The following is a 14,915-nucleotide window of genomic DNA, read 5'->3' as shown; positions in this document are numbered from 1 at the left end:
GAAATATGATTTTGCAGGATATGCTGTAGGACTGATGGCATTACACTACACAGTAGCTGCTGGCATTACGGTAGCTGCTTCATCACACACACCAACTCACCAACTCTCTTTTTTTTTTAAGTTTAGTCACACCGCGGATGAATTCCTGTAGATGCAGACTGCAGGCACTGTGTACATGTAGTGCGTGCCTTTATGTGTGTCAGCGTGTGTAAGTGCATGTGGTGCATTTGTTCATTTTAAGAGCAGGTGTGATCTTACAAAGTGACTCCGGGCAGAATCTCTTTTTCTTCATTTGTCTCATATCTCCGGCTCCAACCTTTTGTTCTGCTTCTCTTAGCCCTTGTTCTTTTTTTTTTCTTCTAGCTGTCAGGTTGCAGCTTCACACACACACACACACACACACACACACACACACACACACACACACACACAAACACACAGAAGATGTGCACAGACACCAACCTGCAAGTCTATCATAATTAGAGTGCCAAAGACAAGTGGTGTCAAGATAAGCCATGTGTGAACTCTCTGACATTTCAAGGTAACAGAAAGACGCGCACACAACAAATCATGCAACTAACAACCAAAGACAACACTATGTCAGTCCACACATTTTGTGATGCGGCACTCTTTTTCTTCCTCGCTATGCATTACTATTTATTTTGACTCATTTCACCTCATTTAATAGCTTGCACCATAATGAGCTATTTAAAACGAAACCTCCAACATAAATGAATATAGCTAATTTGTCCACCTGTAATAGTGCTTGTCTGCTCTGTCCAGGCCCATGTCTCAGTTTGGCTGTGGCAAATGATTCTGAGTCAGGTTTAATGGAGTGGATATGTGTGACTCGAAGTGAATGTAACCCTCGTTCCCCAGAACCAGGCCCATAGAGTTCTGCCGCCCGCCTGTACCACACCAATCCAATTTGCGCTTAATTGAATTGTTCTGAGGCCCTCATCCATATATTTCCTCCACAAGAAGCTTATTACTCTCGATCTGTGTGTGTGTGTGTGTGTGTGTGTGTGTGTGTGTGTGTGTGTGTGTGTGTGAGAGAGAGAGCGAGAGAGAGAGAGAGAGAGAGAGAGTCTGTGTACTCATATAGTGCCAATGTTTAAATGCTTTGTTCTTGATTGATATTTCTGAGATGCAGTTTGAATTAGCTGGTGGACTAATAAAGGAAGTGAGACAAAAATCCAAATAAATCTTCAACTAAATCCCCCCCCCCCCCCCCCCCCCCCCCCCATTTATCCTCCCTTTTCTCCTTCCCTCCATTCCTCCCTCCTGTTCTCTTTTCTCAGGATGTGAAGTCGACATTCTTCCAGTTCGGTGCCTCCATCCAGCAGGAGGCTCTGCTGATGCTGAACATCATGGAGGAGTACGATTGGCACATCTTCTCCATTGTCACGTCAAAGTTCCCTGGCTACCAGGAGTTCATCAACATCCTAAAAACTACTGTGGACAACAGGTAGGATCAGCGAGCCACCTGCTTTGCACTGTTCTCCACCGTTTTATTTTCATCTTCTTAGATATCTGATTATTATTAAATTGGATAACAATAGCCAACAAGATGATGCAGCAGCATGATTTTGTCACTCAAGAAGTAATGAAATTCCATTGGTGTTGTACTTTACCAATCCTGATGTCTTGGATGTGTTTGCAGACAGGGTAGCATTGCCAGTTGTGACAACTGTTACTTTTGCAGGTATTTGGTCATAAACCAAAGTATTGGTCGAGACGTTTCACTCAAAACCACAAACATCAACTTCATTGTGGCACTAGAAGCCATTAGATGAGAAAAAGTCAGGGCAATCCATCAAACTGTTCTTGAGATATTTCAGTCTGGATGTGGTGGACCGATCGGCCAACTGCTCATCCCTGGAGTCATGGCGCTAGCGTGGCTAAAAAAAAGTTGGAGAAAGTCACAAGGCAGCAACACTCTCTCGTGCCTAAAAGTAAAAAATAACCTTGCAAGACTTGCAAAAACTTACAGAGTAGATAAAAATATGAGCATTGAGAGATGATTTGGGAAATGGTGACCGAAACGATGATAAATGGAAAGGAACTATGATGTATGATGTACATGAACTGGGCCGTTTTTCTCTCTACCCTTTTGGGTCATCGTTTCACAAATCATCTCTCAATGCAGTTTGCATTGAGAAAAACTGAAGATAACAAGCACTGTAGGTATGTTTTCTAAAACGTTAATATGCTGCAGGCCCGGGCATTTCTCCAAGCCCATTTCCCCATTTTGTCTGTAATCTTCTCCGTTATCACTGCAAATTTCCCCTGAGAATGGGTGAGTTTACTTTCTAGAAGAGTTACTGCACACAGTGTTTTGGGCCTTGTATTTTTCATCTCCTCCACTCACACAGTGTGCACTTCAAAGACAGCCAGCCTAAAAGGATTTCATCAGCATTCTTAAAATGAATGTAGATGACAGGTAGGTTTACTGCGCATCCAGTTTGGCTGTTTGCCGCACCTTTAGGTCATTTTGACTGATGCTGTAGCTCTCCGCAGAGAGAAAGAGAAAGAGGAAAATCTGCTGAAGAGAACACCAAGCCATAATTTTTGACAAAAAAAAAAGGCCTGAACCCATGATATATTAAAGCCCAGCTGAGGAGGGTCTTTATGGGCTTTATGTCAAACCAAACAGCGGTTCAAAAGCTCTCTACCTGTGTCTGTATCTGGTAACATTAGTTACACTTGTTTTAATTGAATAAGATTATACATTTGTATTCACTTTGTTGAAATTGGTAATTAAATTAGTCGACTTTTTTTTACAATTCTTGTTTGGTCCACAAGGACATGCTGACCAGTGGTTGTTTGTTGTCTTGTTTTCATCTTACCTGATTATTTCAGAGTTACAGGAATATTGTTTGGAAAAAGAAATGATTTCAACTCAAAATGGCAGGCCAGGTAAACTGTTGCTTTTATGAAAATACATATCAAAACCTATTAGAGTTCTGCAGGAATCAGATCTTGTACATGTTTTTCCCTTCCAGCTTTAAACAAGTCAGAACCCTTTCGATTGCCATTAGCTACCGTCAATCAATATCTACTCCATATAAATGTATTTACAACACTTTAGTGAAAGATAGCGCAGCATTACAGATTCGTAATAAAGAAAAGTAACTTAACATCCCAATGTCAATATCCGTACGCTCCAGAAGTGATGTTGACCTCACTATAATAGCCATAAATATCATTTATGAAGCAAGAAATAATAAGCCCAATTACCTGCAATTATCCTTTGTCGATTTCCTGTGTCAGCATTCAGCTGGTTCACAGTGACTTAGTCATGGGCAGACAGTTTTAATACCGAAGAACTTCCATCATTCATGGCAGAAAATTGGACCATTCAACTCAGTGAGTCGAGGCTGACCTGACCACGGAAACATTAGTACGTGCTTCAGCCGACATGAAGTACAGGCCCAGATGTGTAACATGAGAGTGAGGGAATATATTTAATGGATGGCTACATACACAGGCTGTCTGGTGGAGATGAATGCAGGCACCCGCCTGCCACTATAATCTGCAGATTACAGGGGGCAGAGCCCAATCTTAAAACGAGAATGGTTGTTTAGCTGTTCGAAACATTTTCACTTACCTGTATGACACACACCATAAACACACACATTTCAACCAAGGTGATTGATCTGCAAGTAAAGAGTGTGCTAAGGGCCAAACATCATTATAAATCAATATCCACAACTATATTACTATTTAATGATTTATTGAAGAGGATGAGTAGGTGGTCGGTTTGATTCAAAGCAAACGTGTATTTCTCAGATTTCTGTGCAGAAAACAGGACATTTATTTCCTGAACTTTCTTCTTCTTTTTTTTTTTTTTAACTTTGCAGTATTACATTGTCCCATAATTGTTATTACCACTGCTGTCTCTCTTTCTCTCTCTTTCTCTGTTAATGTGTCTTCTGTGTATCATTGTCTCTCTTTACTAGTTTTGTCATCTGGGACTTGTACACCATTATCACTTTGGACAGCCAGAAGAGGACAGCAAGTCCCACATCACTCTCATGTTACACTACCTGTCTATTGTTGGGTTCTTGCATGATGGTTAACTGCTTCCTTCTTTTCCCTACCATGTGTGTCGCACTTTTTAACACCCCTGTGTGTGTGTGTGTGTGTGTGTGTGTGTGTGTGTGTGTGTGTGTGTGTGTGTGTGTGTGTGTGTGTGTGTGTGTGTGTGCCCGCCTGCCTTTGTCCCTCTCTGCCAGCTCTGCCATCAAGGACCCGTACTCCTGATACCACAGCATGCTACCAGTTTACGACATATTATTTTCTTTAATTACTAACATAACCGCCTTTTCCTCCGTTTCCGCTGCTCTTTAGCCTTGCACACTGGGACCTGCTGAATATTATCACTTTGGACATTGTGAAAAAAGAGCAGCCAGTCCCACTGGATGAGAGAGATACTCTGCAAATGCATTATCTTTTTAATAAGCGCTTGTTACTTCTAACTCTGGCTTCAGAACTAGATAAAAAGATTAGCTTTGGAATTACACAGATCTGTTTTCCTTCACAGTTGCTTTGAGCGTTACAGTTTCAACACTCCATAGAGGGAAAATCTAAAAACATCTATCTTTAGCCACATGGTTGTGCAGGAGCGATGCAATATTAATGAACCTATTTTTGATCAAAAGACGTGACAGAAGCTGCGTTCCATGTTGATAACAGTATTTTTTTTTTTTTGATAACTGTTGTCACTAATTAGCACATTGACCACAGGCACTGCGTTGGCCCTTTCACATGAACAGGCCAGTGTCTGTTCTCCTTGTCCTTTAGTTGTTTGGGCTGGAACCTGCTGAGCATCATTATACAGGACCAGCTTTAGCATTTGCATTCCATTTAGCCTTAATGTGTTTCCCCTGACAATAAGCACTTTACACCTATTAGCATTCACATCGCACTTAACAATGATATTAATTATAATGGATAATTATAACTGCCCTTGCCAGCACCTGAGCAAAGTTAATAGTCTATTAGTTAAATATTAACATTTCACTCCTGTCCTTGTTATCCTTGCTTTAGTTTTGTGGGCTGGGACCTGCAGAATATCATCATTCTGGATGCAGTGGAGGAAGACAGCCGGTCTCAGATCATGCTCAAGAAGGTCCAGTCCCCAGTGGTCCTGCTCTACTGCTCCAAGGATGAGGCGGTCTACATCCTGGAGGAGGCTCGCTCTCTGGGCCTCACCGGGTTTGGATACATCTGGATTGTGCCGTCACTCACCACGGGGAACCCGGAAATAACGCCTGACGAGTTTCCACCAGGAATGATTTCGGTGTCGTACGACGACTGGGACTACCCATTGGAGGCGCGAGTTCGGGACGGTCTGGGGATCATAACGTCGGCAGCGGCAGCCATGTTGGAGGAGTATGGCGACATCCCTGAAGCCAAGACGTCCTGTTACGGCCAGATGGAGAAGACAACCAAGCTGCCACCTAGTGCGCTACATAAGTAAGTAAAGAAGGAGTATGTTTGTCTTGGCATTCATGTCTAAAATGATTAGAAACAAATACAGTGAGCTATGGGGGAGAAAATAGAAACAGCAAGTTTTGTGTATTTTTATAACATCAAGAGAGTAGCTGTGTTAATGCACATAGAAATGTGTGTGTGTGAGTGTGTGTGGATGTTTGTTTGAATGCATGGCTTCCTGCCACAGTCTGTTTGTTTTCACCCTTGTCCTCAGTAATTAGAGACTTCCACCAAGTTTCCACCAAGTCTACGTCTAAGGATTGAGATTGAAGAAAGATGCAATTACTGGATAAAAGACCAAGGGACTGAGAGTTAGAGCTAAGAGAATAGAGGAAGTGTAGGAGTGAGAGAGAGAGAGTTGAATGGGAGTTGAGGAGGTAGGTTGTGATTTAGGCAGCGAAGAAACAGGCAAGGGAAGAAACTGAGACTGGGGTAACAGCGGGGAGCCGCTACAAATGAGTGCTCTCCAAAATTGAAGAGCTCCTTGATGAGTCCTTCTGTTCCTTTTCTCATTTATTCCTCCATCTCTCATTCACTCTCTTCTGCTCTCCTTCTCATCATGCGCTCGCTCCCCAGCAGCCGGTGGGAGATGTTGCAGGTCTTGCCAGCTCTGTCTGGCTCTCCATCTGGCAGAGGAAGGAGAGACGCACACAACCGGTGTTTACATCCCAATATTGTGTCTTTTTTAAATAATGATGTGTGAAATTGCTAATCTTAAGTCTAAATGACAAAATGTGATTTCCGACAAACAAAAATGCTTCTTCTTCTAATTCAGATGCCAAAAAATGATTGAGGAGTGTTTGGTATTTAACAGTCTGCTCACCATTTTGGCAAACATTTGAAATTGATCCAGTGTGTTAGTCTTCATAATAATCAGGTTACCAGTTTGCTTTTGTCTTAGATGAAGGCTTGAAATACGACTGAGATAACTAACATTAAAGAGCAACAATTTGTCCTGTATGAATCAGTTTTGAAAGATATACTTGCATAATATTAACTGCAGAGTATAGAGGATAATAAGATGAGAGGCGAAACAGGTACATTTAAAGCACTTTGTGTTTTGGCTTCTGTGTAACAAGGGCATTGTTAGATCAGATTAAGTCCCAGTTATTTCCTCTGCTAAACTAATACTTGTTTAGTAAATCGAGATTTTCTTCTGAGGCCAGTTTACAGCAGCTGTCTATAAATTTTTACTGGCCTGAAACATTTTCATGTAATTGGTCAATAAATCAACTCGAAACTCTTTTGGCTTATGTGGCAAACGTTACATCATAGGTTGGTTATCTGTCCACCTAATGTCCTGCCAAATCCGCATCAGTATTGAAGATGCTTCGGTCTGAGAGTCCCTCCACATTTTAACCAGTTTTCATTTGGGCTCTGCAGAAACCAAAACCAAGTGCATTGTGAAGCTTGGGTAGTTAAGGGGCCCTGGGAGATTAGAACGCTCACTGCAAAAACTGGACTGGGCTAACTGCCTGTTTAGAGAGCTTGAAATGTCAGTAGTCACTGAGGTAACAGAGGACTTACTGGCATTGTGCAGGATCAACATTTATGAGCCCCTCACTCATAAATGATGGTCATTTTGTGCAAAGAGATTGCACCTTTAATAACCTCTATAGGACTTTAAATACCAATTCCACACAAATATAGCTCTCGTTTTGTCAGGAAACATGGATACACCAAAGGAAATTAACAAAAATCCAGAGCCAGCATGCTCCGCTGCCTCAGGTTGTTACCCAGGTGATGAGCGGCCACAGATGGCTTTGTTGTGGGTGAGAGAGCTCAGCCAATAGGGCTTCAGGGCCAAGACACGAGAAATATGATTGGTTAAGGCTAGGTCGGGGCGACGGGCCAGTGTGGGTTGTTAGACCATCAACGGCTGTCAGGGGAGGTAAGAAGACTTTGCCAGCGCGCACACACAGGGGCGGGCAGATGGGCTGTATGTATAGCACCAGTGTGACATATTGCAGAATTTACAGAATTTTATCCTGGTCTTCTCTTCTCTTCTCTCTAGTTTGTTGTAAGCAAGATGTCAATAACAGCACTATCCTGTAAGCATTCAGCTGGCATTCAGTTTGAAGTTTATGTATTTCTTTGTTTGAATGCCACTCCAACTCAATTTCATTTATAGCTGATGCTGCTTCTGTCCTTAAGTGAGCTGAAACATGTCACAATAGAACAAAACTTGTTTGGAAGAGACCAATATTAATAGATGGTGCTGAAATCACATAAAAGTATGTGACAAGGAATGTGCAGTGTGGGCTATCAGTGAAGTTATGCCTCACTCACTTTGCCCCTGAGAGCTGTAATGATAAATCCACTCTGACACATCAAAGATGAATATGTTTTGCAAAGTAATCGAAAAATAAAATAAAATAACAATAGGAGACAAATGATCAACTAAGAGCGCCGGCCAGTGCAGCAATCAGAACAAGCGACAACTTGTGCTCCATATAAAATGTGCTGTGTGGGTGTGTGTGTGTGTGTGTGTCCACACTTGAAACAAGAGAAACCCCCCCCCCTTAAGAGAACGCTCTGTCATGACAGATTTACAGTGTACCACTCACCTTGCTGTGGTGAACAGTGTGCCTTAAAAGACTTTAGCACTTATTTATCAGTGTGTCTCTGTCTATGTGTGTGTGTGTGTGTGTGTGTGTCTGTGTGTGGAAAAGGCGTGTTGGTAGTAGTTTGTTCTGACAGGTAATTTCAGTCTCTAGCCCTGATATATGAGGGTCAGAACTCTGGAAATACACTCACATGGAAGTACACACATACACGTTACACACACATGCTGAGACCTGGGGCAGTTGTCATGTGAGCTGTGCAGAGACGTGAACTTACACACTGCATCTGAGAATTTAAAAGATCCATATATATACGAGCTTATAAGCAATTATCAAGCGTGTAGAGTATGTTAAAACTAAATACATAATTCTGACACTCAAGTTGTTTATAAAACTGCTTAGTGTATTTGTCATTTGCACCAAGAGTTACAGACGTAACCTACAAATAACTTTTTTACAGAATGGAAGCAATGATTCCCCAGTGACTCGACATGTCACTCCACTGATTATAAATATTACATTACTGCACGATCACTTGCTAACAACGCCTGTGTGGATGTGTGTATTTATTTATTATTCCAACGCCATACGTGCATTTCTGTTTGCAGTTCTCATGTGACTTGTCACAAATGTGATCACACAAATATTTCACGAGATGGGGAATATTAAAGAATAAAACTGCTGTGTGTAAAGTAGTGTGTATGTTACTGTATGTAACTGTCACTGTGTTGAAACCTAATCACCCAATCAGCAAAAATGCATGATTATCAAATTGGTTTTCCTTGGCTCCTCAAATGCTGACATTTTGGAGACACAATATTATCATCCCGAACACAGAGAGAAAGTGAGAGGAAGAAAATAAAGTTCTAAAAGGAAGAACGCACCTTACAGAGTTGGATAGACAGAGTTTGCTAATACATAACATGTACTCCGTGTACATGTGGGCGTGAGTGAGAATATCTGCAATCATGAAAATCTCTCTTGTCAGCTTAAGCATTAGCTCGCCTTGCAGGTAACAGTCTGCGTGAGAGAGGGACTCAATCTGTGAACATGAACAGCTGATGTGTGTCTGTGTGTGGGTATGCAAAAGCTCTCATTTTTAATATTGTTGACAGGAAAGGGTGAAAAGCAAAAGATACCTTCATTCTGGACCATTTTATCTGGTGATCAGATTTAGATACTGCCTTGTCAAAAAAATGGTTTAAGCTGAATTTTGACCTGATATGTTGTTCCTGCGTTTGGGTTTTGTACGGCAGAACAGTTGTCGGTATTGTGTTTATTAAGCAGGAATAGCGTATGATTGACAGCTCGTGTGTTACATCTCAGAGATAAATGAATGCTCAGAGCGTAAAGAGACAGGGAGAGATGGGACTGCAGAGCAGAAGATATGAAGGGAGTTTAGTCAGTCGCAGTGTGAACTACTGCAAATCCCATTGCACAAGAGGTTTATTAATTTTTCATCAGAGCTAAGGGTATCTAAGAAAGGTGCTCCAGTGTTGTGCAGGCATCCCTTGACTAAAAATTAATTTGCATGTTGGAGAAAACCCGTGATATTCGAACTCAGCTGCAATATAAAGGATCCCAAGCCGATACACACATAAATCCTATTTTGTGCAACAAAACAAATCCTGCTGAAGTAGCTGTGTGGACATGTGTTGCATTTCATGGTGCAGCTGTAAGCTTGGAAAAGACAAAATGTAATTAATCTTGTGCTGCTCCAAACTCACACAGAATAACTGCACAAACATAATGCACACACACACACACACACGCCAGGGACAACAGGAGGGGCAGTGTCACTGCTAAGCTAGCATCTACTTCACCTTGTACAGTCATCATTTATGCCGCACTTAACGCATGCCACCTGAGGCTGAGCGCGTTTTCAAGTGACTACCCACCCTTGGGTCATCCTAAATCAGCACTGATAGCAGCTCCCATCTTTTTTCAGACTCCCCTCCCTTTGCCTCTCACATGCATCATGTTTGTGTGTACGTGTGTGTGTGCTGTTGCAGTTCATAGATCATGGGCTCTGACAGTATACATCATTGCTTTGACTGGTCCTTGTCTTGACGCGGGATAAATGTCTCTATCTTCAACACACACACACACACACACACACACGTAGCATTATACAGTTCATCTTAACATCTTTGCGGAGACTCTTTTCCCTGCAGTAAAGCCTCTTCAGATAAAATGTAGAGTTCTTCTCACAAAGGACGACCTTTATAAACACGGGGAGATCCAGAGCAACTGAGCGAGCACTTGAGATATTATATCTTTTGTGTCAAGAACACAGGACAGGACGTTACCACAAAGAAAGATGACTCTTGTGGAGTTTGGTCTGTGTAAGAAAATGCCCGATATATTTGGTAATGTCATTGTTTCTTATAATTTATTAATCTTCATAGCTCAGTGAGTGCAGGATTAAGAAAACAGCATAAATGGAGAGTATGTGGGTTTGGCCCTGGCTGCTGTGATATAGTGTTTGTGTGTGTGTGCTCTTATTTGCCTGCTGCAGTAAGCGTGTAGTGCTGGGTGCAGAGCCCCCCCCCCTTCCATCGCAACCCCTTTCACTCCAAAATAAGAGGAAGGGAGGAAAAAATAACACAGAAGATATTTTTATCCTAACTCTGTCGAGGCTTAGTCCTCTTCCTCTCTTGTCATACTTCCCTCTTTCCATCTCTCTCACTCAATCTCTTATCTTTGTACTCACTCTCACTTTTTTCGGGTTCTCCTTCTCAGCTGCCTCCCCACCTCTGCACCCTCTCCTCGCCCCCCCCCACCCCCTAATGAATAGAAAGATTACCGATATAATGGAGGCTGGAAAGTGAGAGAAATTGGATCGCTTTACTATGATCTCAGTGCTACAGGGGAGAGGAAACATTAGGTGGAGAATTGTCGAGGTGGGCAAAGTAATTGTCTGTGTTTCTGTGTTGTGTGTGTGCGTGCAGGGATGTTCATTCAGGGTTGTTTAGGGTCATCTTACACCGTATACACGCCACTCCGTATCCTAGCAACGCCCTGTCAGGTCCACATGTTTGATGGGCGTCGGCCCAAAGATACTTGCAGATGTCTGCATACACACAATCTGCCCCGTCCTGTCGACATCCTGTTGTTTTAGTTGAGTACTATAAGGATGCTCATCTTTGATTTTCACATGAACAGCCTGTTTGGAAAAGCTGTCCCATTGAACTGAATCTCATCATTTCTTAAAGCTGCATTAGGCATCATTTTTATGAAAAACCTCACTGCTTTTATCAACCTAAATCACAAAGAATGGTTTCAACTGAGATATTGAGAGGCCGTAGATTCACACTGTTCGCTTAAATTCAAATTTAGCCTGCAGATTGGTCATGTCTCCACAGGAAAACGATAAATAAATGTAAAACTCAAATACAAATATCGGAGTTTAAGACAGAAGGATTAATTGAGATTGTCTGAACATCCTCGCCTGCTCCATACCAGCTCTACCAGAAAATCCTTTTATGCACTGTTTCACCTTAAAGGTTGCCCTACTCACACATACTTCTAACATGCAGCCTGAGTTTCGTCATTGTTGCATCACAGTTTCATCAGATCCTCTGTGTTAATGCCGTAAACAGTGTTTTCTCTGCTGGCTTGTGTCAAAAGAAATGAGAGTGAGTGAAAATCATCCAAATGAGCAACAAAGAAGAGCGAAATGTAAAGTAAACAGACGGAAAGTAGAGTAAAAGCTTTCACTGTGCGTGTGTGCGTGTGTGCGTGCGTGCGTGTGTGCGTGCGTGTGTGTGTGTGTGTGTGAGTGTGTGTGTGTGTGTGTGTGTCTGCGTCTCGTCCAGATAGATGGTTGCAAAGCGCAGAATGGGCTGTTGTCTAAAAGAGCAGCCTGGGCGCTGGTATTGATTCCAGCACCTCTTCCTCGGCTGTAGTCGCACATAATTGGGTTCAGCACTGCATCCCGTGTCCAATCAAATGGCTTAATACTACTCACCTGCTTGCTTGCAGGCCAATCAGATTATTTTAATCACAAAACCCACTCAATCCGCTTATCTCTGCCTGATTGCATCTGAGCATTGAGTGGCTGCCTGCGTGTGTGTGTGTGTGTGTGTGTGTGTGTGTGTGTGTGTGTGTGTATTACCAGCAGCAATTTAAAGGGACATGTAGGCATTGCAAAATGTCACCACACACACACACACACACACACACACACACACACACACACACACACACACACATATTACACAGCCATTGTCTCTATTATCTCTTTGACTTGGTATTATAAATGGTCTAGACTGCTGGTCGGTGGAACATGTGAGTCTGTATATAACGGCTTAAATAATAAAATTAATCTAATTAACTTACTGTAAATTGACAATTACAGTTTCATCAGCCGAAATTGATAACCAATTGCTTACCTGTCAAAGATAATAATATAAAATTATTCAAAGATTTGCAGAGAATCAGAGATGTAAAGAGGGAAAGACTGAATGTTTTTATCAAATATTAGTGTTCAATGTGTCAATTGCTAAAAGCACAAGTTGTGCCCCCCAATGGCACCACCTTCGGACAGTGCGGCATGTGCCTGCACAATGTCCTACACAGCATGAAACAGCTCACCTGCTGCGCTCCGCTGTGGCTTTTCAAAGACGCATCACATGGGTCCATATTCCATTTAGAAGTTCGCCCCGTCGCCAGAATGGAGGAGAAGAGGAAGAAAAGGGGGGAGCTGTCTCTCCTTTGTTGTACATGACCGCTGACAGAAGGAGTGATGGAGACAGAGTGGGGAAGGACAGCCATGATTAATGTGGAGGCTATGTGGACCCAAGAATATCTTCCCACTGCCCTCCATCTTAGCTAATGTGACCTGCCATATGGGTCACTCATTACTGTGTGTGTGTGTGTGTGTGTGTGTGTGTGTGTGTGTGTGTGTGTGTGTGTGCTAGTATGGACACACTATGGCTTCAGGTACTACTCATTGTCACTGTCTTCTTTCTCTCTGTGATTTTGTTGTTATTTTGTCTTTTTCTGTTGCTCATATACACACACTGCACTACAATAATACAGTAATTCTGTAGTAACACTCACATTTGACACACACACATTGACATTTTTTGTAGGATCTGAATAGATTTTTTTTACCCCTCAGCATTACGTTTTGACTCAATACAAAAGAGCCGGTGTGAATATTTTAGGAGAGTAATACTAGTAGATTGTAATTTGACTTTTTCTCATGCTAATGTAATTCAATTTCCCTTTTCCTCTGTTTCTCCTCGCCTCCATTCATTTCTTTCCATTCTTTCCATCCCCCCCCCCCCCCCCCCCCCCCTCTCTGTCACCCTCTGCCCCACTCCTCCTCCTCCTCCTCCTCCTCTACTCCCCTCACTCTCAGGTACATGATGAATGTGACATGGGATGGCAGAGACTTGTCATTTACAGAAGACGGCTACCAGGAATATCCAAAGCTGGTGGTCATTGTTCTCAACAAGGACAGAGAGTGGGAGAAGGTAGGATCTACATCTGTGTGTATCTGGGTTGGTTTGTGCGTGTATGTGCGTGCAAAGGTGTGCACATGTTCCTGTGTGTTCTTCAGGGCCGTAGCTACCACTGAGGACACAGAGCTCATGTCCGCCATAATATTTCTGGGAATGTGGGGGTTTATTCTACACATGTTGGGTTTTTTAGGCAGATTCTAATATTCTTTGGAGTGGTGTTTTCTCTGTATTTGACTGTTTTAAGGCAAAGAAGGAATCATCTAAATTAAAAGGGATTTAATATTTTCTACCACACTTGGAGGTGTAGAGAAGGCATCACACGGGGTGAACAAAACTGAAGAAAATATAAATGAACAGCTCAGTGAGTAAATAAAATGTGATATATATATATATATATATATATACACATGTATATTTAGATACCAAGGACATTTCATGGAGTTTGGTTGCTGGCTTGTCAATAACTTGTTAAATTAGATGGGGTTCTGCTCGGGGCCTCTATTTCTAAAAACCTGGCTACGGCCCTGGTGTTCTTGCTTGTGATTGGGTCTGTGTTTATGCTGCTTTTGTTTATTCTGTTTCTCAATGTTGCTTTTTCATGATCAATACTATTATTATATATTTCTGCAATTTCTTTTGGCATATATGGCAAAACATACACCAATAGCAATATATCTGTGTAAACTGTGGTTTGATAAGGATCAGGGTGGTTAACAGTGATCGTGGTTAAACAGGTAAAAGAGCGCCACCTAAATAATGTGTGTGAAATTAAATCGAAGGAAAAAGACATCTCTGTACCACCCACCCTGTTTGACTGACGAGTGACCTATTTGAACAAAATCAGCAATAAGTGCTCAACACAGTATTGAAAATGCTACCTCCGTCTCATCGTACAACACTTAGTTGATCAATGAGCTCATTTACCAACAAGCTTATGGATTTCTTTAACTGGTTAATGCGAGAAAGCTTCTATAACAAATGGCTGTTGAAAATGGCTGAGTATTCTCGCTGTTGTAATGGACTTTAAATGGCAGCCATGTATCTTTATACCTACATCTGGCTGCCTCGTACAGGCTTAAATACCTCATATTTAATGCCCCAGTAGCTCATAGTTCAGAGTGGGTGAGGCTGAGAGGAAAAGTTTGTGAGATGGATGGAAAGAGAGAGGTGTGGCTAAAGGAAGGGTTTGGATAAGGAAGAAAGGGAGATGGATGGTTACGTCTTTTTGTCTTTGCATTCCTCTCCCTCTCTCTTGCCATCTCCCCCATGTTTTGTCTGCTTCTTCCCACCGTCCTCTTCTCTCATAACATCTCTCCTCACTCCTCTCTTCTTCCTCTTTCCCTCTCTTCCCCACCTCTGACCTTCTTTCCCTTCCTTTTTA

At 42.2% G+C, this 14,915-nt stretch overlaps 1 protein-coding gene across 1 annotated transcript in view; it reads left to right on the top strand.

Moving 5' to 3' along the window:
- grin2aa (glutamate receptor, ionotropic, N-methyl D-aspartate 2A, a) overlaps positions 1 to 14,915 on the top strand; it is a 132,059-nt gene that overhangs the window by 84,412 nt on the left and 32,732 nt on the right. The window contains exons 3-5 of the mRNA XM_070922514.1: positions 1,302 to 1,468; positions 5,053 to 5,481; positions 13,432 to 13,546. Of these exons, the coding sequence (XP_070778615.1) occupies positions 1,302 to 1,468; positions 5,053 to 5,481; positions 13,432 to 13,546 (711 nt within the window). The remainder of the gene's footprint in view (positions 1 to 1,301; positions 1,469 to 5,052; positions 5,482 to 13,431; positions 13,547 to 14,915) is intronic.

The sequence above is a fragment of the Enoplosus armatus genome, chromosome 17 (assembly GCF_043641665.1).
Source record: "Enoplosus armatus isolate fEnoArm2 chromosome 17, fEnoArm2.hap1, whole genome shotgun sequence".
Lineage (NCBI taxonomy): Eukaryota > Metazoa > Chordata > Actinopteri > Centrarchiformes > Enoplosidae > Enoplosus > Enoplosus armatus.
The sequence above is the reverse complement of the archived record's forward strand: the minus strand, read 5'-3'. Positions and strand labels throughout refer to the sequence as shown.